The sequence below is a fragment of the Durio zibethinus genome, chromosome 13 (genome assembly GCF_047325235.1).
Source record: "Durio zibethinus cultivar Kanyao isolate XHJ-2024 chromosome 13, ASM4732523v1, whole genome shotgun sequence".
In the NCBI taxonomy this organism is placed as follows: domain Eukaryota; kingdom Viridiplantae; phylum Streptophyta; class Magnoliopsida; order Malvales; family Malvaceae; genus Durio; species Durio zibethinus.
This window is the reverse complement of record NC_143174.1, coordinates 24911991-24937686: the sequence shown is the minus strand read 5'-3', so window position 1 is coordinate 24937686 and position 25696 is coordinate 24911991. Positions and strand designations below refer to the sequence as shown.

Here is a 25696-nt window from a genome sequence, read left to right as displayed (position 1 = left end):
ATGGAGATTTTCGTGACAACCCTTTTTTTTTTTTCTTGTTATTGAAAACAAGAGTAAGGTTATAACAATTTCCAAATAACTTTGGAAAATATATTATTCCTTTGAATTTTACATATGTACAAAGATGAAGGTGATTGAAATATAAACAAGCTCATATATTTGGAGCAAAGAATAAGAATAATGTAACCAAACCCACATTTACATTTTCAAAAAAATACTACCCCTTCCCTTAGGCCTCTTTTCCCCTGGTTTTACTTTTAAGGGTAGCCATGACCATCCAACTTTTACCTGTTCAAAGCCCAGTTTTAGCTGGAAGATGGCACATAGCAGGTTAGTTAGTCTTGTGAAGTAGCAGAATACTCGAAAAGAAGGCGTTTGGAAGGCGCAGATTGTAGGAGCACTCGCAATCGGCTTGTAAGCTGGTAGATTAAGGTCCACTGCGTACCCATCTCTGAGTCTTTCAGCTGCCTAACTATGGAGGCCTATGAAAATGACGAAGGATTTCAGGTATAAGAACAAAATTCAACATTGATTTAAAGATTGTGTAAAAGCTTATTGAGCCACCTTCAAATAATCAGTGAACACATAATTTTCCCCCACTTTCTTATTCTATATATTGATTCACATGCATGAAGGAAGAGCTCCTTATATGAAATGGAATATTGATTATCAAGGATGGGTACAATTTGGATTTACCTGCAGACGTTTTCCAAGCTGGACCTCAACTTCTGTTCCAAAGGATAGGTTACTGGCCAAGAATTTGAGAGGATCAGCAGTAGGATCAACGGAAAGCAAAGTAGGGATTTGTGGGGCATACACTAGCCTCCACCTGGCCTGACCAATCTCTCCCTTCCCTTCTATTCTTGGCATTAGCGTTTCAAGTGTTGCAGTTGCAAGCTTTTTAAATGCAAGTTGGCCACTACCTTCCAATATGGATTCAGCCAATTGACTCTCAAATACTCTAGCAGCCTGTCCAAAAGTGGAAAATTCACAATAAATCACTATAGCCCATGAGACCAGAATTTTTATCTCAATTTGGCAACTATAAACAAGATGATTAACTACATCCAAACCTAGGGCAAAAATTCTCCACATATCAAGGCTAAAGTTATAAATTCCCTGCTGCGTTGGACAATTACCTTATCAGACCAACAGAAAACCAGAAGCAAATATTACATTCATTGGCACAGAGATCAGACAAATGTAATAAATATGAATGTAAGTACCAAAAAAAACTACATGATAGCTCCAACTTCCCATTACATCTCAAGCAAATTGCACGGTATAGGGAAGAAGAAATATTTCACACAGAATGATTTGACTTTATCCTTCATTAACACAGCTTATTCGGCATATAAAGTAAAAACCAGAAATCCTTGACCATCATTTACGAATAATAATTCATTAAATAATGCCATAGGATGCAACCCTAGATTAGAAGTTTCTAAAGACACTGACTTTGTGCCATTCTACCTTTGCCACTTTGCTAGAAAGAATTGGGACAAATGCTTATAGCACATTACAGACAGAATAAATCATATCAAGGGACAGAGGAAATAAAAAAATGACGCGATCACTGTATCTTTTATTATATTACCTCAGTGGGGGATAGAACATCCTGCTCCACAGAACCTGTTGAGGTCACCACCAATTTTTCCTGCCATTTGCTGGCTCGGCTTTGAATCCTGAATTGCCATTCTGATCCAACCAAAGCTAAGTCCAGCATTGGATCTAGACCATGCTCAGGTTCAAATTTTGCTATGTTTAGATGTTCCCGCTTAAGCCTGACCTGAATTTGGACAAGTCAATGTCATCATATTAAATGCAATAAAAAAAGTCCACCAGAAACAAATTTGGAAAGCACGATGGAAAGAAATTTAAACAAGCGTAATATCGAAATGTATAGGACTCACTTGAGTTGCAACAAGATTCACATCACCATTCTCAAATGTTAAAACGCCCTTGGGTTTTATCCATTTCGGATGAGCCAGGCCATTCAACTCCAGTTCCCCACTAACAGAAAAGTTAAGAATCAAAGGATAAATTATCCTCAATTCTGGTCCTAAAACAAGCTTCAAATCACTAAGGCGGACATCAAGACTTGGTCTAATGTTCACTTGCTCCATCTCCTTCTCAACTTCAGCTGATTTAAATGCAAAAAGCAAGAAATAGTTCACTTGGATGATCAGAAGCAAATAATGGAGGCAAATTGATCATACAACAATAAATAGGAATTTTCATGATCACAAAAATTCAGTAAACATAAAACTGATGGTAAATTCTTATTCCTCATTTCAGGAAATTGATATTATTTTTTATTCTCTTTCACAAGAAACTTCATCCAGTCATTACCCACACAAAAGCTAAAGATAAGTTTAGAACAATAGCATTGAAAAATAACACATGCCAGTTTTATAAATCAATAAACCAGCACGTATCCCAATCTATAATTTTCTAATACAAAATTTCACCTATGGACATAAATTCTTAATTCACTACTTTTAGTTTATGCCTTTTTCTTCTTCATCTTGCAATCAAAGTAGGTTATTCCCTATATTTGGCATCCATTTGAGGCTTCAAAGTATTGAAACACAAGAAGAAAATCCACTATAAGAGATTTTGCCTTAAACCACTTCAAGTTATCTAAGAAGGCAAGTTATCTAAGCCTAAGTGAAGGCAAAGGTCACCATTGTTCATATCTAATTTAGAGATCTTATTGTGTTTAACTTAGGATTGATAATTTCATGAGCAAATGAGTGATAAATGATATGTCCACTTATAGGTGCCCAGAAAGATATTTGAAAGGAAATTTCATCTCATCTCCAAATCATTATAAGGCACTGTATTAAAAGAAATTCTTGTCCAGATTAGACTTGAAGTCGTAGCCAGATCTTGAAAAAGCAACATTTCAATAACATCTACCGAAAAAGTTCAAAATTTTAAAATCATATAAAGAGTAGTCTTGATTTCTATTGCAGTATTCATTGACTGCTAGAGAAAAAAAATCAGAATCCAAAGTATTGAATAGCATACACTACCAGAGGGTTGTGGGAGTTTGGTCCTCAAAGAAGCAGGTTCAGAACTGAAAAATCGTGAGGCATATCTAGAAGCAACTGCTTGATTGACTCCAGCACCTGGAAGCCTAGATTGATTTGAAGCCATCCTATTAAACGGTGCAGCTCTACTACCCTTATCATGTGGTAAATATGCCTCTCCATGGCTCAATTTAATATTCCCTGAGATGTTTGGCTGCAGTATGGAACCAGTTATCTGCAATTGAGTGTCAACCTGGCAACTGATTTTAGCAAGATGTCAGTTCTCCACGACCAATAGGTAAAGGAAATTGAAACAATTAGACAGCTAAAAAAATGCCCGTGCAGTAGTGGGGAGGGGGGAAACCGTTGAGTATAAAGATCTAATAGGAAGTGTAGGCAAATGCCAAAAGGCAGATTGGGTGCAGGGGTAGTGCAGGAACCACTGCCTTTCATCAAACTTACAAAAAACAAAAGAATCAGCATTCAGGAACAAAATCATCATATAAAGAATCATAAATCATGCTCCAAAGAAAGATTAATGTACCTCAGAATGTTCTTTGCCCGCACTTCAAGAACTTCACATTTCAAATCAATTTTATCACCCATGGATGCTTCGCTTGTTCTAACAGGCAAATTCCCTTTTACAAGCAGCTTCCCCCTTCTGCTTACCCTGCTCTCCAATAAAGCAATGCATAACTTATTTGATTCCACATGTACAGTGCCACCAATGTTTGTAAGGGGTTTTCTGAGTATTGGCGAAGATATAGATGCCCTGTGGAATGATGCAGACCCATCAAGCACAGGTTGTTCAACTGTGCCTCTAACCTGTTTATTAAAAGACATAAAAGATTTGAAAGTTAATACTAAATAATTCTTGATTAAATTTTATGCAAATTCTTTACCATAAGTGTTTTAGGTAACAAGTAACCTATCTTCAGCTAACCAACCTGAAGCATGACATCAGCATTGCCATTAAGCCAGTTTGCATAAGGAGATAATGCTGTCAACAACATCATGCCCCCATCCTTTATATCAGCATTGATTCTAACTTCTCCTACATCTAAGATGTTCCAGTCTAAACCTTTAAGGCTTTCTGCTAACTGAGCATCCCAACCTTCTTCTATTCTCTCTCGAAAGGTTTTCTTCTCACTAGCTTTATCAGTTGATTCCTTACCCCTTTCCTTCACCCAGCCAGGGACCAAAGTTGTCCTGCTTCGTTCTGTTTCTGTTTCTTCTTCCTCAGACATGCTATTTTGGACAAAAGTAACAGGAACACTTCCTTTTATGTGTACATGGCCATTTTGGATGATTGGTTCAAATTTGGCGTTGAACAGAAAACGACTACTTGAGGTTAGGGAAGCAACAACTTCAGCTCGCCCAAGATCAATGCCCCCAATTGTACCATCCAGGAGCCTTACTTGTACATCACATTCTGGTTTTGCAAGACTTCCTCTAAGGTCTCCTTCCATGTGCAATATACCCTTAATTGGGGCCAACAATTGTTGCAAGGAATGAACAGCTTCAGTGGCAGATGATTCAATGATCTGCACTAGGGTAGGAACTAGACTAACAGGAAAATTTAGAACGGCAAAATGAAGATTGGTTTTTGACCCCAACAAAGTCCCATCAGCATGGATTGTTGCATCATCCTTTTGGATAAAAATTTTCTCAAGATGCAAACCATCATCATTACTGTAAGCACCCACTGCCACTACACGTTGAATGTTATAGCTTCCCCACTCCCAATCCTCCCCATGAAAGTCAAATTCTGCCTGAAAAATATTCACAATAACCAATAATGTCAAAGGAAATATACTGCATGGTAAAACAAGTTCCAAAAAGTTACTGGAAATGATAAATTGGACATCTTTTCTTCCCAATAAATACAAATGGAATAAAACATTTACAAGCCCCTGTATGAAGTTCAGGGTACATAAAATGAGAGAAAGAGAAGGTTCCCATAGGAGCCTTGTGATCTCCAAAACCAGTAGCATAAATTAAAAAAAAAATTACGCCCCTTAACAGAATCACTTAAAGCTGCTGGTCTTCCAATCAATATACTCATTGGCCACAAAAAAAAAAAAAAAAAATCAATATGTTCATCTATGTCCACATAACACTAAATGTCAAAATCACAAAAACTGGATATAGTCTTGTGCTTCAGATTGACTGTATGCATGCTGTTTTAGAAGTGAGTGGCATAACCTTAACAAATTCACTGGCAATAGTCGTATGTTATAGTTCTTAAAATGGGGTTCTAAACAGGTTTTAAGACCAGATTTTAGTGAATGATCATTAATGAATATAAACTTGGCTTTCCCCATTTGAAGAACTATAAAATAAATATGTAATAAATACTTAAATGTATCAATGAGTCAGTTTCATTATACTTCACAACAAGAAATCTTGACCTTTTTTCACACAACAATTTTTGTACCCCATCAATCACATGGTTATTCATTGATCTTACCATTAGCTATAATATTTCATATTTGAAAAACAAATAATTTTTAAAACTTATTCATGTCATGCACATGTGGAAAATGCATACTATTGTGTCTCCATTGCCTCCACCACTTGCATCAAGAGAACCATGCCATTGGCCCTTAAGCTCTGCTAAACCTGGTAGACTTAAATCTTCAAGAATAACTTCATTTGATGGAGTATAATGACCACGTATTACCTAAAAATTTGAAGAGCTGTTAAAAGCATAGAGAAGTACAAGAATTGAATTTTGGTGTGTTTTACATGCAGTTCATCTCATAGAAGTTATTGAAGAGCAGGTATTGAGCAATTACCTCAAGCAAGTCTTGAAGACTCTCAGTATACACTCCCACTGACTGCAAACTTTGAATGAAAAGATCCTGCAGATAGCATGAAGAAACAAGCACAGACATAAAGATTTTTAATTTGAAAGGAGTAAATAATAGAGATATCTCCACAATGCAAAAAAAACAACAACTATAGCGCTAAGAAAGAGGAAACTTCAATGTAGAGCATTTCTTTTCACTCTAATACCTATGGAACATCCATAACGACTAAAAGGAAAAGCAAAATCGGATTACAGTAAGTCATAATTAAGAGAAAAAAAGGCAGTTGAAATTTTCTACTCATATTAAATGCATTTAATTAAAGAACCACCGGGTTTTTCATACGCAATCCTAAATTTACAGACATTGGTATTGCCACATGCTAACAGGATCATAATCCTCCTTAGATGCTATATGCTATTAAGGGACATATATTTTAAATTTCAACATTTTCTTTTGGATTGATATTGTTATAAGACCTAACTCATATATAAAGTTCCAACACCATAACTATTTCCTGAAATACCTACAATAATTTACTAAAAAGTCAACATGTACAGACATCAATTGCAACTCTATTCTTTTTCATTTTGGACCACGAACTGAATACAAATCTAAAGAATATTAATATAGCCGAATTAAACACAAATTTTACAATAAGAACATTTCAATGGTGTTGAAAACCATTGGATACTCTCATTTTCCTTTTGGAAAAAGTTTGGCTAAGACGAAGTGTACACAGTTAATAAGAATAAAATCTCTATGATGCAACTAGCAAAATGCTTCCAGCAAAATAGCTGCAGTGGCTTCCATGGGGTTATAAGTGTCTATGCTGCCTTGACAAAAATTGAATATAAAATAAAACAAAAAGCAACCTTTGATCTAGAACGAACAGCAGGATCTGTACTTCGAGACAAAAGTCCAGCAAGTGGAAGCATCTCGGCAACCTCAGCTCGAGGAACTTCAAGTCTCATTCTCCACCTTCCCATAGAAGATATGACACTACCAAGATGCCCCATCATTGCTCTTTTAAACAAGCCACCCCTTCCCTTTTCAGAAAGGTTTCTATCTCGGCTGCCAGGTAATACATATTCACCTTGAAGCTCATAACGGCTACTAATTTGTTCTAAAACAGTTTTTTCGAGCATGATCTACAAAAGTTCATATCAACCAGTAATATCAGTTACATAGTTTGCAGTGTCTATATCTTGCAATACAGGAAACTAGTGATTTGTCCTTAATGATTTTACTAGCAAAAGTATAAGAAGCGATCAGACTGAAGTAAAAGCTTGGCAATGACCAATATGAACAATAGGATTCCAATCATAAGGTCATTAAGAGAAATAGCTCCACTCGACTAAATGAATTTTAGTCACACAATCTAAAATAGTACTAATAGAAGTCAGAACAAGGTTGGAGGTCAATTTGAGAAAAATTACAAGAGCTTGAAAGGAGAAGTTTTAGAGGAAAACAATTAAAAAAAAGAGGAGAGAACTTTAACCTCAATATTAACAATAAGTTACTTAAAATGGTAAGGCATCAAAGTCCGCACATGCAATTGGCAAGGAAGGATATAATTTCCTAGCAACCACTTTTAGTAAAAAGTTTTGAAAAGTTCCCAACCAATTAACCAAAAAAAAAAAGAAAAGAAAATATTAATCACACAAACTTCATTTGAGATGACCTAATAAATTAACCAGAAAAAATAGACATTTCAATGATATAGAAGCCTCAAATACTAACAACATCACCACTCCATCTAGCAGCCACATCTAGGGCTTCACCAAGCACACCACTGAATTTAGGCTGAAGCACAGATAGAACACCATGACCTCTTCTTTTCTGGAAATTAAGCTGGATTTCTGCCTGGAAGTGGAAAGCAAAGCACACTTAACTAACAATTTCAGGTCTAAATAACCTCTAGCAACTGATTTTATTAAATGATTAATCATCATCAACTTCAAAAAAGATCCCATCTTGCTTGACTTGGACCACAATGTTTCAGATGGAGACCAGAAACAGGTTCCGGCCATCAACACAAGCAAGACAGAAGATGGTTCACAATGTGGAAATGTGCAGAAAACAACCCCGCCCCCCCCCCCCCCCCCCCTTTAAAAGATTGAAAAGATAAAAGAGAATAACAGAAAAAGAGATTAGAAAGTCACTCCCACCATCATCAAGCTTAGAAATGGCAGTCAGTACCCAAATAGAATTGACTTATTTTGAGATCCTTTCTTGCCTAATTAATAAGCTATGTATGTAATCTCTTTCTCTCTCTCCCAAAAGAAAATTGCTATTATCTCAATTCAACCGTAGTTTTTGCTATTAGTTACTCTTCTCAAGTCTTGACAAGAAGGCCCCCATGAAAGCTTACCCTCTGTATTGTTCCACGAAGTGAAGCAAGCTCCAATTCATCCAGTGGCAAGTGGCGTATCTGCAAACAACATACAGATGGGCAGAAAAGTTTCAACTTCATTTTACCTTTTATTTTCATAGTAAGAGCACTTGATAAGACTAATGCTACAAACTAAACTCGAAAGATCTTAATATACCTCCAAGGTAGCAGAATGCAGCGGACGTAAACAAATATTTGCTCTCAGTTGTCCCTTTTGAAGAGAAAAGGACAATAATTTTCCATTTTGCAAGTTTTCCTTAGAGCCAGGTTGTATGGGCTGCACAACCTCAACTGCAAGACTTTCATCTGGCCTACCTGTGGCATCTATCTGTACAACCAGGGAGAACAAACCCTTTGTGGTAAACAAGTGAAAAAGAATTGGCCATAGATGGGTATACAATAAGAATAAGCAGTGGACTTCTACCACAAATAATATATTTGACTATGAAATACTTGACATTCTGAAAGGCAACATTTACTTGTTTTCTATTCAGCCCAACAAGAACAAACTTGATGGGGCAAATTAAGGGCTCTTGATCTTTTCACACTAAGAATGGACTATTTATTTTACACAATTTTGTGATGCCTTCTTATCTTTTCATAAATACAAGATCATACGAAAGACCTAAAAAATCACAATACAATAGACAAACAAGAGGTAGAGGTTTTTGTATCAAATAGATACACTAAATCTAAATGAAAACAGGTACTTCATTAGTTAGCATATACTGACACCAAGGACATACTCCAATCATAAAAAGGGCAGAAAGAGTGAAACAGTAAAATAACCAAAAAAAGTCATCAGAAAGTGTTGAGAAAGACTACAACTGCAGCTCATCAATTAGACTACCACCTAAATTTATGCAACTTATAATTTTTTGCCCTCATCACACTATCTAATTTTGATTGAAATACATGTTTTCCCTCCTATGCACCAAGTAACAGCCATCTTATCCATAATATATCCACTTAAGAGGATCCAACACAAATTCACCTTTCACACCCAATGCTAATCTTAAGCTTTATATAAATGACCATTTTGTTGGTTATAAGCTTCAAATACCTACAAAAAAAAATAATAACTACATTAAATACACTATTTAAAAGTTGAAAAGTAAAGTCGTACAGAATATAAGTTACTATACTGTTCACTTCATCAAAATATGAGGGAGTCCTGATAAAACTCTGAACAGAAAAGGCAAGCAATGCACCAAATACCTACATAACACATTGCTATACCATAGAAGTTGTCAAATACACTTTCAACACTGACCACTCTTGCATGCAACATATTGTAAAGATGCATTTGTTTCAGGACAAACCCCAGAAATTCTCAAAGATTGCTATGCAATTATCACATTAAACTAAGGAGGCAATCATTTCAAAATTGTTTATCTCAGTTTAAGTCCAAAAGTTTTTCCTGGTTCAGAACTGAATGATCAATCATGAGAAAAAAATTAGCAAACTTCTTCACCATCAGATACATTCAGTGATGCATAAGAAGTCACTCTCGGTCAACAGTAGACACCTGGAAACTACAAAAACAACTTTGAACAGAACAGGCAAAGCAATGGACCAAATACATATATCAGACATTGCTATAATATATAGGTTGTCAGAAATACTTTCAACACTGACAACCCTTGAATGCAACATGTTATAAGGATAAAATCAACGAGGCAAGCATTTCAAAGTTGTTTTGTGTCAGTTTAAGTATAAAATTTTTCCTGTTTCAGAACTGATTGAAGAATTACTAAAAAAGGGTAGCAAATTTCTTCACCATCTGATAAGATGACAATTAGTGTTGTATAAGAAGTCAACACCAGTCAACAATAGACACCTAGAAACTACAAAAACAACTTAAGCCTTCCTCACTATGTTGGGTTGGCTATAAGGGCCATACTAGGCCATTGTGCTCTATTTAGGTCTCATCCCAAGTTATCTCAATAAAAGCAACATCTTTTATACAGTTTGAACCCATGCCTTATTTGGACTTTCCCCCTCCCCTTGACACTATGAAAGAACAAATTTGTTAAACTTCTATATGATATTGCCCGCATTGCAGGAATTAATACTGCCAAGTTAATATAGCGTACTAAAGTTTCAAGCTTGTCATCTCTAGCAGTATATTGTGGCATTCTCAATAAGGGTGTAATTGATCGAGTTCGAGCCAATATAGTATTAAGCTCGAGCTTGAGCTCGATTTGAAATTCGAAGCTCGAAACTCGGCTCGAATTAGATCGAGTTTTATTTTTCTAGCTCGAGCTAAACTTGAGATAGAAATCGAGCTACTCGAGCTTGCTCGATTAGACTCAATTAATATGTAAAAATAAACTCGATTCTTATATTCAACAAAAGCTCAATTATTTGTGCTTGAGCTCGAGTAGAAGTTTGAGATATTTTATTAATTAAACTAATAAAAATATATTTAAATATAAATGCCCGATTATTTGTGCTTGAGCTCGAGATATTTTATTAATTAAAATACTAAAACTATATTTAAATATAAAAGCTCGATTAGGCTCACAAACTACTCGAGTTGGATATAAGAATGCTCGAACTCGGCTCGATCGATGAGTTGAGCTACTTGAGCTTGACTTGATAATAATCGAGCCGAATTCGAGTTTTATTCGAATCGAACCCAAGTAGCTTGCAAATACTAATGTATCATTTACACCCCTACTTCTCAACAAGTATACAAAAATTTTTAGCAGCATAAGATGACTATGAACACAATCACAAGAAAAGCTTTAAAAAGTATCTTGCCAAGTGGAGAAAGTTCAAAGACAGTACCTTGACGGAGTCTTGAGAGATGCTCAACTGACCAACCAACTGAGGTGCAAGCATTAATTGATTCAGTCTGAGACCTGATACCGACAAGTCACCAACAAGACTCTGTTTGTTTCTGTTATCTGTCATTTTCTCAGGTTGCCCCTCTGAACCAAACTCTTCCTCATTGGCAATACAAGGCTTCAGAACCTTTCCGTGGAATTTTATTTTTCCAGTTGCTTTCAAATATGTAGGCCTCAGAGAATCAAAAGTATAAGAAGAGACCAGATTGAAAAACTCAAAACCATGCAAACGTAAGTCCAACTCCACTCCTTCAACAATAAATGGGACAGTGATCTTCTCATTGAACTCTTTCCTGTTTAGCCAATATTCCTCAGGGTATGAAGTTTGAACTTTTGCAAACAAATCAAAAGCAACAGATGAAGAATTAACAGTAATACAATCATTTGAAATCATTATATCTCCCCGAGCATCACTAAATGACCCTTCAGCTTTTGGTGCAATCCACTTGATATCAAACCTCCTATGTTCAAAAGGATGAATAAACCAACTTAAAATATAAGCAACATCAATGAAGAAACAAACAGAAAATTAAGTAAGAAACAAAAGTAAGTGTTCTCATCAATGAACCCAAATCAAGGAGTAAAGTAATCAGCTTACGGTTTCAAAAACGATCCAGATAGTTTTGCCTCTCCACTTAAATCCCCTAACTTGAGTGGTATAACATGAAGATAACCTGGTGTATATCGTTGCATAATCTTGTCAAAGGACAAATTTCCTGAGAAATTTACATCCATTGCTGCATCATCTTCCTCGCCCTGTGGGATATAAGTATTGTACATCAGAATAGAAGAAGAAATAGCTTTTAAATAGATAATGTATCATTGGACAAAAAAACATATTTCTATTATTGTATTTCCACTTTGCAAAAAAGTTATAGGGAGGACTAAAAAGCTAAGAAATAAAAAAATGCCAACCCATCTAGTTAAAAACAAATCATGAACAATTGCCATTAAGAAGAGGCATAAGTAAATAACAGTCATTATAGTAAGACCAGCAATGAAAAAATATTGAAGAAGCAACCACAGAAGCCCAGAAAATAACAACTTCAATGTATAAAAATAGTCAACCAAGCTCTGCAATTCAGATATCATAACCAACAAAGAGATAAAGAAAAAAGGAATGAAACATAATGGAGATGCATGATCCTTGATGTCAATATGATACTTGAAGAAAGTGATTGAATAAGATGATAATCCAATAACAATCAAGTGTTCTCTCAGCGTAGCTATTTGGGCAGGAAAAGGAAAATACTAACATACCTCTGAACATATCCATGCATTTCCTGCCCCACGAATTTCCCCACCATCCACAAGACTAGCTCTAATTCCATACAAGTCAGCAACCTATCACATGACACAAATTTTAAAAAAGCTTACCACAGCACTGATATTCAAAGAAAGTTCATCTTAATGCACAAGATTTTCTATTAAAATCAACGTACACAGTTATCAGTGTTAAAAGTAAAATTAGCAGACAGATATGAAAATGGAACACGGTCAAATGCTGCCACTGCACCAGCCTCCTTGTTTTTCAACATTGCTTCAGATGCAGAGGATGAAGGGAGATCAGAATCAGAGTAAGATATCTTTCTAGATACCATTCCACTCCCCACAAAAATAGGGGCATCCAGTGGGCCTTGACAGTTGAACACAGCCGTAATATAACCAGCCAACTGCAGTCAAGATAGAAAGCAGATAGACATAAAAATTGAAAGATAAAGATGAATCTGAAGAAATCTCTAGAATAAAAATATTTTATCCTTCTATATTTTTCTTATTACAATGCTACAATTGCATGAAAATATATAGGCTAAAGACTGAATATTCTCAGCCTTAAAACCCAAGATTTTCATGCATTAAAAACAGCTAATCAAAGGAGTAATTTACTCTCTATACATAAAGGAAAATATCTAATGGATTTGGTGTAATTATTCAAATCACTACTTATTCTAAAAATAAGAGACTTAACTAAAATAGATAAAGTCAATTGATCAAGTAATAATGAAAATTAGATTTTCACACTCCCCTTCAAGCTGAGTGGTAGATGCCAATCATGCCCAACTTGGACTTCAGATTCTCGAAGTTGTTTTGAGAGAGAGCTTTAGTGAGTATATTTATAGTTTGGAGGCATGTAGGAGTATAAACTAATCTAACAATCCCTTCTTCTATCTTTTTTTTTGATGAAATGATGATTAATCTCCACATGTGTAGTCCTATCATGATGAACAGGATTCTTTGCTATACTTATGAGAGCTTTGTCATCGCAAAATATCTTCATGGATTCTTTTGCAGAGACCTTTAACTCCCCTAGCAACCTTTTCAGCCAAATTCCCTAACATATGCCATGAGACATAGCTCTAAACTTAACTTCCACGCTACTTCTAGCAACCACAAATTGCTTCTTGCCTTGCCAAGTAACAAAATTTCCCCACACATAGAGACAATAACCAATAGTTAATCTTTGGTCAGTAATGGATCCAGCCCAACCAGCATCAGTGTAAATTTCAACATTTCCGCGTGACATCTTCTTAACAAATAACCCTTTGCCAAGACTCTTCTTTAGGTACTGTAAGATTCGATACACAACCCTCAAGTGTTACTCGGTTGGGTTGTTCATGAATTTACTTACCATGCTAACCAAAAAACTTATATCTGGTCTTATATGAGAGAGATAGATGAGTTTTCCTACAATTCTTTGATATCTGCCCTTTTCTGTTGGTGGACTTACTTCTTCCATTCCTACCTTATTCATTGTGTCCATAGGGGTGTTAGTAGGTTTGCATCCAAGCATTCCAATTTCCTTTAGTAAGTCTAGGACATACTTACGCTATGAAACAGAGATGCCATTCTTAGACCGATCCACTTCCACTTCCATCCCAAGGAAATATTTAAGGAACCCCAAGTCCTTTATTTCAAACTCCTTTGCAAGGAGTTTCTTCAAATTATCTATTCTTTCCTTGTGGTCTCCGATGATTATGATATCATCCACATAAACAATAAGAATAACTCTTTTTCCCTCATTAATGAACGTAACAAACATAGTATGGTCATATTGACACTGAACGAATCCATACCTCTTCATTGCCTTGGTTAACCGTTCAAACCAAGCCCAAGGAGACTATTTAAGTCCATACAAAGATTTTCGGAGTTTGCACACTTTGCCCATGTTGTCTTGCCTTTCAAAGCCAAAGGGAATTTCCATGTAGACATCCTCCTCCAAGTCACCATTGAAGAATGCATTCTTGATATCAAGTTGGTGGAGAGGCCAATCCAAGTTGGCTGCTGGTGACAATAGAACTCTAATTGAATTGAGTTTGGCTACCGGAGCAAATGTTTCCTCATAGTCTATCCTATAGGATTGAGTGAAACCCTTTGCAACAAGTCTAACTTTGAACCTGTTTATACTTCCATCTACATTGTGTTTTATTGTGAAGATCCACTTACATCCAACCAAGTTTTTTCTTTTGGGCAAATCTGAAATTTCCCATGTCTCATTTTTCTCTAGTGCCTTGATTTCTTCAAGAACTGTTGCCTTCCAATCTGGTTCATTCAGGGCTTCTTGAGTATTTTTTGGAATTTGCACATTGTCAAGGTTAGTAGTAAAGGCTCAAAAGTTTGGATTTAACCTATCATATGAGATGTATTTGCAGATAGGGTACCGACTGCATGATCTCACACCTTTTCTTAATGCAATAGGAATATCAAGGTCACCAGCTAGCTCACAAGTTTCAGTTTTAGATTCAATATGGACATTACTTTTGTTGGTTTCAGGTTCTTGGAGACTCAAATCAAGTTGATTTTTAGTTCTAGGCAGTGTTCAGTTGTCCACTTCTTCCTGTGGTTTTTGCTTCCTCGAGTAGACTATCAATTCTTTTGTTTTTTCTTGCATAACCTTAAGGTTTATAGAGTCAAAAGTTTTTTGAATAGGTTGGGTTTCAAAATCTGCATGGCTGATAGGTTGGGTTGGTTGAGAATTTGGTTTCGAAGGGGTTGGTTAGGAAATTGGCAAGTCAACAGCTAAGAATTGATATTCCTGAGTAATATTCTCCCCCTGAATATCATTCTTTCTATAGTATGGAAGATTTTCAAAGAAGGTGACATCCATAGAGCTATAGAATTTTTTTGTGATGGGTGAGTAATACCTATAGCCCTTTTGGTTTGGGCAATAACCAAGGAATATGCATGTTAAGGCTTTAGGATCAAGCTTGCTGCAATTATGTTGGCTAATATGAACAAAGGCAATGCAACCAAAGAGTTTGATGGGAATGTAAGAGATCAATCGAGTTTGCGGGTAGGAAGCAAGAGGAGTTTGACAAGGTGTTTTAAAGCCAAGAACTCGAGAAGGCATTCGGTTAACCAAATAGGTTGCAGTGTAGGACATTTTCTTCCCAAAAATATTTAGGCACATTGGAAGTCAACAAGAGGTATCTAGTCACTTCTATCAAATGTCAATTTTTGCATTCGGCAACCCCATTTTGCTGTGGAGTTTCAACACAAGAGCTTTGATGGATAATACCATGATTGGTGAGGTAAGGGTCGAGAACAGAGTTGAAGTATTCCCTTCCATTGTCAGTTTTTAGAACTTGAATTTTGGCTTGGAATTGGGTTTGTGCCATGCTATTGAAGTTTTGAAAGATTTGGCCAACCTCGGATTTTTCTTTCATAAGGAATACCCAAGTGAGTTGAGTAAGATCATCGATGAATGTAACAAACCACCTAGAACCTATGATATTGTTAACTCTTGACAGTCCCCAAATATCACTGTGAATCATTGAAAAAGGTTGCGATGATTTATAAGAAAGGCTAGGGTAGGTATTTCGAGTGCATTTGAAAAGTTAACAAATTTCACACTGAAAATCTTTAAAGATGTTATTGAATAATGAGGCAAATAACCTTTTTAGATATGAAATATTTGGATGTCCTAATCTATAATGTCATAACATGATAAGGTCATCTTTACCAGTACTAGAGGCTAAGACTGTACAAGAGTTTTGTGGTCTTTCAAGTGCATTATCTTGAAGAAGGTAGAGCCCTGCACACATCCTAGCACTGCCAATAATCCTCCCCGAGCCCAATTCTTGAAATTGACACAAACTGGGAAAAAATTTAGTGACACAGCATATATCTTTCGTAAGCTTACTGATGGAAAGTAGGTTACAACTTAAATTAGGGACATGGAGAACAAAGTCGAGTGTTATGTCTTTCGAAACTACAATAGAACTTGTTCCTGCCACCTTTGAGAGAGAGCCATTAACAGTTGTTACAGCAGAACTATCATAATAAGGTCTATATGTGTTGAATAAGGATGCATCTCTAGTCATATGATCTAATGCTCATGAATCAACAATCCAAGATTATGAATTTCCTCGTTGAACACTTTAGGTGTTTAGGAAATTAACTTTTTGTGCTAATAAACTAGTTACAAAGGTTGCAGACTTGTTTTGAAGGGTTTGTTAGAGCATCAACTCTTTGTCACTTTCCTCATGCCATACCTTTGCAAAAAAAGAGTTCTCACTCCTGCTAGCCATAATGGAAACTTGTGTGGTTACAGTCTAATGGTTCAAGCCGACTTGCTTTGATATCATTTAAAAAACTTAAAGAACAATTGTTTTTATTTCTTCTTATTCAATCTGCAATGAAGGAGTACATCTAAATAAATAGGAACAGTGATGTTCCCTATCAGGAAAAAACTTACATGAAACAAAAAATAAAAAAGAAGGAAAATTATTCTTTTCTAGAATAGAAACAAATCCCTAAAACTTGACAATTAGAATAGTTGACTAAATCAGAAGAGTAAATGACAAATATTCCCAAAATAAATTAAGAAATCAAGCTGCACTAATGTAAGAGAATCGGATTTGCACTAATGTAGGAAAATCGGATTTTTACAGCTTTGATGAATTATACCGTGCTTCATTAGATATGATTGAAGGATTAAATTGTAGTATTCTCTCTCAATGTCGGTTCTCAGCACTTAGATTTTGGTTTTGCATTGAGTTTAGATCATATTGTTAAAGGTTTGGAATAACTGGCCAACTTTTGATTTTTCCTTCATAAGGAAAACCCAAGTAATGTGACAAACCATCTAGAGACAGTAATGCTATTTACTCTAAAAGGACCTTAAATGTCACTATGTATCATTGAAAAAGGATGGGATGATTTGTAAGGCTGATTAGGATATGTGGTACGAGTATGTTTGGATAGTTGGCAAACTTCACAGTGAAAGTGAATAGGATTTTTATTGAATAACGAGGGAAACAATCTTTTCAGGTACAAAAAATTTGGATGACTTAACCGATAATGTCACAACATGAAAGTACCATCTTTATTATTATTAAAAGATGAAGCCACGCAAGAGGTATTCTAATATTGCCTTTCAAATTCATTAGCTCTTAGGATATAGAGTCCTACACACATTTTAGCATTGCCAATCATCTTTCCCAATTCCCAATCCTGAAATTCACACATATGTAAAAGAAATTTAGTAACACACTTAAGGTCTCCTATAAGTTTGCTTATAGACAATAGATTGCAACTTAGATTTGGTATAAACAAAACAGAATCAAATGTTATCTCTTTGGAAATAATAATAGAACTTGTACCGACTACTTTTGAAAGTGACCCATCAGCAATTCGAATTATGAAGTTTTCATGACATGAATTGCATTTACAAAATACAGATGCATCTTCAGTCATATGATCTGAAGCTCTTGAATCCATAATCCATGAATTCGATTTTTCTAGTTTTACATTCAAGACACTTAAAAAATTACCTTTTTGTGCTAAAGAACCTATTCGAATAAGAGTGGTAATGTTCTACAGTTATTAGGAAACGCTAGCTCCAAGGTTAGAGTTAACCTTCGATGCTGGGCTGTCTCTTTCGTTGGCCATGCTGGACTCCAAGTGAAAATTTTCAAAGGTTCAGATTGTGCTCCAATACCATAAAAAAATCTCTAGAATAAAACTATTTTATTATCCTATATTTTTCTTATTACAATGCTAGAATTGTATGAAAATATATATGCTAAAGACTGAATATTCTCAACCTTAAAACCCAAGATTTTCATGCATTAAAAACAACTAATCAAAGAAGTAATTTACTCTCTACACAAAGAAAAATATCTAATGGATTTGGTGTAATTACCCAAATCACTCATTATTCCAAAAATAAGAGATTCAACTAAAATAGACAAAGTTAATTAATCAAGTAATAATGAAGATTAGATTTCCATAGAAACCATATGACTAAACTCCTCAAAAAGTGGAGCAGTATAGAGATGGACCTAGAGTGTATGAGGAATTAAACGATCCTGCACTAATTGCATCTAATTAAAGTGGAAGATGTGATGACTATGATCATAATCAGAATAATAACAGTTAGAGGCTTCACTTCATAAGAACAGAGAAGTCCTGCAGAATATCTCATCCTAAACAATTGACCATGGTAGCAGTTGTAGAAACAGTAACATTGATGATGATAAAATAGATGATATACATACCGGAAACAATAAAGGCTTCATTTTGAAAGTTTTCATCAGGGCATTTACTTCCACACAAGGAACCTGAAAATAAGGTAATGGTGACACAATTAGAAAATTGAGGAAGAATAAAACACTGCAAGTTGTCAAAAGAAAAAGGAGCACAGCAAAGCTGCCACTTTGAGCTCAAAGGGAATGCATTAGATTATAAGTCTTATCTTTTTTTTCTTCATAACAAGTTATGATGTGAATATCATGATGCATGTTACAAATGCATTCATTTAAATTTAAACAATAGTCCAGGAGTTCCATCATTAGACACAGAGTTACAGACTCCCATACTAAAATGCAAAATATATGGACTTAAGCTGCTTTGACAGCATCTTTGAAGTGATCATCAAAGTTACAGTTCATCTTCAAATGTGAATCTAACTTCAAACATTCATTTTGAAATTTAGCATTGAACAAGCTGAGGCTTATCCCCTTCTGAATTGCATGACAAAACTCCAATAATCCAATTGAATAACTGTTCAAATCCAGATTCATTTAGCACAAACAGCAGCATCAGTTTGGGTCTGAGCAAAAATATGTTCTTTCAGTTTAATAGCACAGTTGGATTCAGAAACCATGTCCTCGGAACATCAAATAAGGACTGGCCAGAATATATGCAATGACATACCTGGCACATCAGATGAAACTCACCCTCCTCAGGATGGATGCCAAAATCTCCAGAAGCTTCTAAAGGAACGCTGCCAAACCAGCCACTCGTATTATGCAGGAATATTCGCTGACCCCGGAAACATAAACTTGTTGAAATGTCCTGCAAAAGAAAAAAAATGAATAGATCAAAATATTTTCAAAGGATAAAAAGGATTTTGGTCCTAAACTTAATGCTAAGCTTTATTTGATTTTAAATGTATCAATGTAAGTCCAAATCATAAACATAAAAAACAATCAAAAGAAAAAGCAGAGAAGGAATAGATCTAATACCAACCAGAAATAAAAGTGAGCATACAAAATTAGTGCAATGTTCACAAACAACGTGAATATATATAACTCAAGAAACAAAACCTTAATCTCAAAAAATCAGGTATATAAATACTATTAGTTTCATGCAGAGAAATAAGATTCTTCATTTCTCAGCGATCACTTCTCTTCCTTTTTCTGCTTTTTGCTTAACTCACATCAACCCAAGGTCTACTTGACTTTCATCCAGTCCATGTGCTGCCTTCAGCTGGATCAATTCTTAGGTGCAAAATTCAAGTTCTTTTTGTGTTATAAAACCATTTTTGTCGAATGTTTAGATCACCACAAGAAAAACCATTCAACTAAATGCACACACCAACTTCCTGCTCTAAGGCAACAGGAAAAGAGAAACAGGAAACGTTAAAGAAAACCATATCCTCATGACAGCAAAAAACCAGAAACGTAATCTCACATTGCCCCAATAACAAGGATGTAGATATCTGTACGAACACTCTTGCAATTCCCACATTACAAACTGTCAAGACCCAAGCCAAAAAGCATTTAGTCTTGCACTAGAATTAGGATGCTAAAATTAGTGAAAATAAGAGGGACTAAAAACAAGAATTGGCCATTCTAAGCTACAAAGTGAGCAATTTTTGTTAACAATTGAGAAAGAAATGGAAAGAGAAATAATGATGAAGCATAGAGACTGCAAAGTTATGATAAATTTACAACAGGCTGGTACATTGTACTCAAAATGGTGGCATCTCAAATAGGAGAGAAACAAAAACTGATTCTTGAGGAAATTATTTCCCAACAACTGCACCCACTTCTGCTTGTGAACATCCTAGCAAGAGGAATACATGAACCAACTTCTCTTCTCTTATCCCACACTTAAATCCATACAAACTGCAAATATGGAATACTAACTAACTCCAGTTAAATTAGGCTGATTGAATTATAATTCCTCAATGAAGATATGCATTATTTCATACCATAATCTTAAAAGACCGGAATGTATCTGAAAGCACCTAAAAAACACCTAAAGCATTCAAGACTACCTGAACATAACATCAGAAAAAAAGTACTCATGCGTCATGTGCAAATAAGCTCTATAAAATAGAGAAAAGTATCAATTATGGAACAAAATACATAAATTGACTTTCAGATCTCGAACCTGCAGCCCAGAAAAATAATGTTTTTCTGGTGCTATATTACAATTGCATGTGCTAGCAACACATTATCAAAAACTCATCATATATCATATGGGCATAAAGTATACAGAACAAGGTAAATTAGCAACCAAGCAACAAGATACGCAAAATGAGTTACATATCTTTGACCCGCTACCCAGTAAAATAAATAATTCTTTTTGCAGTACTAGCTACAACTAGATACTGCCAAATTTTCAATGGCACAAGAAATGTCTGAAAGGATATGGATGGAGGTAAGTTTTGTAAAGAGAAGATGGAACAAGGACATACAGAAAACCATGATGGAGCATCATATGTTTGAAAGGCCAACCCTGTCACATCAAGCTGTCCATGAAGATTAGGAAATGTCTCCCCTCTTGACATGCACAAGTGAACCTGTCAATAAAAAAAGTTGATCAGAATACATACATACACACATATATACATACATATATATATACATATATAATGACTTGGTTAACCATATTGCTGCCCAAAGATCACAATAGGAAATGTACTTTTATATAATGCTAGAAAACACAAATGCAAAAAAAAAAAAAAACAAAGTGAAGTCAGAAAAGCACCTCACCAGTGGCTCTTCCTTTAAGCCATGTGATTGGAATTTCTAAAATTCTTTCAAAAAGCTGTAGGAAAAGTCAAACAGGAAAAACATAGCTGTCAAATTCATGCTGGAACAAATGCAGACAGAAACATTAATCATCACATTCTTTTTATACCTTACCGGAACAAAGAGGTTGGAAATATTTAAATTCGCATGCCATTTCGGATCTAAAGTATCAACAAAAACATCTGTCGACAACCAGCCACCATCTTCCGACACCAAATCTGATCTCCAAGTTTTACAGTTACCACTGAGTTGTACATGCACAAGGCCATAATGATTTTGGAACTTCACATATCCATTGGCATTCTCCATCTCTCTAAAAACAATATCAAAAGTTTTAAACGATAGAACTAACAAAGCATCTCTTGTATACAAACTTTCTCCAGACATGGATCAATAGACAAGAATCAGATTGACTAAGTGTGTAAGGGTTATTTCAAGGACTGTACTTCAAGAGTGAATTTCAAATTTCAAAATGTATCAAATACTTTGTTTGACAAACCAAGACAATGAATTTGCTAAATTTGTCTGCATTCTGGACCTGCATGCTGAGGGAACCAATTACGTGCTTTAAATTATGCCTCAAGAGGCCAAATTTCCAAACACAGCTAACTTCATTAAGTACTTTTAAAAGAGACAACACCAGAATAGAGCGAAGCTCTATCACCTGCAGACTAATCTTGTCTTTCCCCAACCGCAGGCACCTTCAACTTTAGGCCACACCATCAACATCAATTTCAGTGTTTTTTTCCCTCTCTCTCTCCTCTCCTCCAATTGTGAGTTCAATACCCTTCTTCTTCGTCCTCATACTAGCCTTCGTCTCATGAGCATGTTTAGTTGAGAAATTTAGTTATTGAAGGTTGAGAATTTGAGTTACTGATTTCATGTCTAGTTTAAGAAATTTGGAGTGGTCAAATGGTGGGTCTTTGACTGTTTTAAAGATGGTTTACAGTTATTTTAATGGTGATTTACATGGCTCAAGTGGCAATTTTGATGGTTGTGAGTATAGTGTGTTTGAAAGGTATGGTGCAGTTGTGGCTCAGCGATGAAAGGTGGATACAACACAAGGGATGAGGCAAAGGTGATTCCGGTGTTTTCTTCTTCTTTTTTTTTTTGATTTACTTTTTAAAGTCCCTTTTTCCTTCATGAAATTCATAGGAATGTAATTAATTGTTACCCAAACGACTATTCAAATTCAAAGATTTCAAGATACTGCATTTTCTTGAATTTTTCAAATACTTCATTCAGACAACACCCTCAGATTTCCAGCAGAAACCATATCACTGAAAACAACAATATTTTTTACATACATAACTCTAAAAAGTGTAAGCAAAAACCTATACAAACAAAACCTTAAAAAAAATGATGTCTTCCTTATGGAAAAAATATGCAGGGTATGAGGAAACCCAAGGGACATACAGGGAAAAAGTACTCATTGATTCCCATATATTATTGTATACAAAAAGCCATCTGGTACGCATGCATGAAATAGGAAATGCTATAACCGATATTATAAACTGCAACTAAAAGCAATCCGAAAAAAGTACATTTCATTCACTATGAGAGATTCTTATACACACTCTAAGGCAGGGCAAAGAACAGATATGAAATTGGATCTTGCTTTTTTTCTTTATTAACATAAAAATATGATAATAAACTTTCTACTTCTTTAATCAAACGCCCATAAGAGCTACTTAAAATCAAATATCTAGTGAAAACCACATGAGGTTTTTTATATTAGTATTCCATGTAGGATTAAGAGTCGAACAGATTCATAGAAATCCATTCATGACTATGAAAAGTTGTATTGCCAATTGAAAGCACATAAGTAAGAAATCATTGATACATATATATATATATATATATATATATAATACTTATGTACATGCATGTACATATGCATAAAGCAAAAGAGAGGGAGAGGAGTTAGCACCTGGGCTCTCTATCACCAAACGCTAGCAGCATTAGTGTTCCACCCTTGAAATGGACAGAATCCACAGCAACTGGAAGCATCTTCTCAATGCCTTCAGTTTGCACCACATTTACCCCATTAACAAGTTCCGCAAAAATATCCTCAACCTTTGAAGCCACACAAGATTTAAGTTTTTGAAAGGATCCAGCTAAAAAATTGGAAAACTGTTCCCCAATGTTATGAAAAGAAGGCAAGCCAGGTTTCAAGCCTAATGGCCAAAATGTAACCAAATGGTACAATGAAGGAGTGGGGTCAGATTTTATCGAAGTAAAAGGTGATGCAAGACTCCCTTCACCCTTGGATACGTTCTCATCCATATTCCCAGTTACAGCATCAAAAACCAGTTCTTCACCATCTACTTTAGAACTTGCGGTTTTAGCAGCTCCTGCAACATTTCCACCGTACGGAAAATTTTTGCCAATTTTTCTAACCCCACTAAGTCTTTCAACAGTCATAAGAAATGGATCACGTAAGAAACTGAAATTTCCTAAAGTGCCAATATTATTAATACGCTGGTTTTCTGTCTCTTCACATTGTTCCCCATACTGGTTATAAGTGAATAAACTTCCTTCACTACCATTTATGTCAATAGAAGTTTCAGCATTAGAATCATCTTCAGTTTTCACCAAGAGGGTATTAAGATCTGATAGATCATAACTTGGTGCCTGTAAATAATCACCAGAGTCCTCTACGGATATACCATGGAAATATGCAAGTGCTGCTGATGCACTGTGCTCGAGGATTTGTCTCTTGGCAGCAATACCAGAAGAGGAGGTATCGCTTCTATTAAACTTTTTCTTAAATTTGTTCCTTTTAGGGCCTTTTATAACTTTCGGCCACAATGTAAGCCCGGAAACTGGAATGTTCACACCAAATGATTTCTCCAATTCTGCATGCTTCGTGTCATAATCAACACCGGTATCCATGCAATGATGATCGCTCCAACGCAACTTCTCATCCATGCATGAAAATGAATTTGAGCTTGTTATTTCAGCTGAGGGACCTATCTCTTTAACTGTATCATCTTCAGATCTATCTGAACTTCCCTCAGAAACAATGTACCCCATTTCTGCTGCTTTCCTAGCATCATCATCTCTCTCTCTAGCCCAACGAGAGGCAGATTCCTCTCTTGCAATCCTCCTGCTTTTAGTACGATAATCAATTCCTTCCTCGGTTGATAAATGCCTCCGTAGATCATCTTCAGAAAAGGGTATTCCCAGCCAAGTATAATCTTTCTTCTGCGCAACCAATACACTTGGATGAGACAAAAGTGCTTCTATTACAATCTTGCCCCTCCTCAAACTTGCGAAAGGCCGAACACAAATTTTCATACTGGGAACCTCACCACAAGAAAACTCTTCACAATGAGGCCCAATAGAACATGCTTCCAATGTAATACTTAATGGCGAAACCCTGCTAACCTTACCAAAATCAATCTCACGCTGTATATATTCACTAAGCACTGAACAAACCGAAGGCAACAGTTTTGCTTCCACAAAACCTTTAGCTTTCTTCTGTCCATACCAAACCAAGAAACACACACCAGACATAACAGCAGTAAGAACAGAGCACCTAACCAACAATAACCCCTCTGTCCACAACGGAGACAAAAACCTTACTAGAGCCTTGCTCCCAGCCAAAGGCTCCTCAACACTTTTGGCGATAAACCCATTTCTCAAACCAATAGTTTTCCTTAACAACTCAACGTTTTTCCCACAAAAATGGGAAAACCTGATTGCTCGAGAAATCCAATCATTCTGCTTCTCCGCGGACACACGCTTGCGTATTGCTCTTCTAAAGAGCTTCCCTCTATCAACATCAAAGCAATTTCCATTGCTTTTTTTACCATATAAAGAGGTTCCAAGTGGTATCCCGAGAAATGGGGAATTGAGTTTTAGGCTCATTCTCTTCTTCTTCTTCTTCTTCTTCTTCTTCAACTCATAGACTTAATTCATTGTGTTGGGGACCAAGAACCTCCTCGCTCTTAGTCCCCTTCCAATTTAAACCATCTCAAGGTTTGCAAACATTCCAAAACAAACCTAATATTTACAGATTCAATAAATCAACAAAATTTGCTTCATAACTATATATTTTATAAAAGAATAAAAAATTTTGGGATATATTTGATAAAAGAATAAAAAATTTTAGGTTTTAGAGAGAAAGAAAGAAGGAAACCTTGAAGAAGGAATGCGCGAATGCTTGAGAATACTTGTGGCTTCGTTTTTCTTAATTTTTAATTTGAATCTTTTTTTTCCCGTTTTTTGTTTTTAAAAAGAAAGTAAAGAAAGAGGAGGCATTGGGTTGTTTTTCTGGCTTTGCTTTCGAGTTCCGAATACGAGAGTTTTTCCCCTTCTTTTTTTTTTTTTATTT

At 35.6% G+C, this 25696-nt stretch overlaps 2 protein-coding genes across 15 annotated transcripts in view; both read right to left on the bottom strand.

The window, feature by feature from the left end:
* Window positions 1-422, bottom strand: part of LOC111303350 (polyadenylate-binding protein-interacting protein 5-like) — a 4192-nt gene extending 3770 nt beyond the window's left edge. The window contains exon 1 of the mRNA XM_089742266.1: window positions 289-422. The gene's annotated coding sequence lies outside the window, so the exon portion shown is untranslated. The remainder of the gene's footprint in view (window positions 1-288) is intronic.
* On the bottom strand, window positions 60-25696 carry LOC111303345 (protein TIC236, chloroplastic-like). 14 transcript variants are annotated; one of them, XM_089742254.1, is made up of 25 exons: window positions 25502-25696; window positions 23288-25365; window positions 21472-21670; window positions 21314-21373; window positions 21021-21125; window positions 20009-20071; window positions 19250-19390; window positions 18592-18654; window positions 12535-12765; window positions 12353-12436; window positions 11691-11848; window positions 11034-11553; window positions 8398-8568; window positions 8220-8279; window positions 7589-7711; window positions 6721-6996; window positions 5834-5899; window positions 5587-5718; window positions 3983-4807; window positions 3580-3860; window positions 3039-3295; window positions 1914-2143; window positions 1598-1789; window positions 697-969; window positions 60-482 (listed from the first exon to the last, which is right to left on the bottom strand). In XM_089742254.1, the coding sequence occupies exons 2-25, from the start codon at window positions 25228-25230 to the stop codon at window positions 336-338; spliced, it is 6600 nt and encodes a 2199-aa protein (XP_089598380.1). In that variant the 5' UTR covers window positions 25231-25365; window positions 25502-25696; the 3' UTR covers window positions 60-335. The 14 variants fall into 14 exon arrangements, with proteins under 14 accessions (XP_089598380.1, XP_022755262.2, XP_022755266.2 ...); XM_022899527.2 differs by lacking the exon at window positions 20009-20071; XM_022899531.2 differs by lacking the exons at window positions 7589-7711; window positions 20009-20071.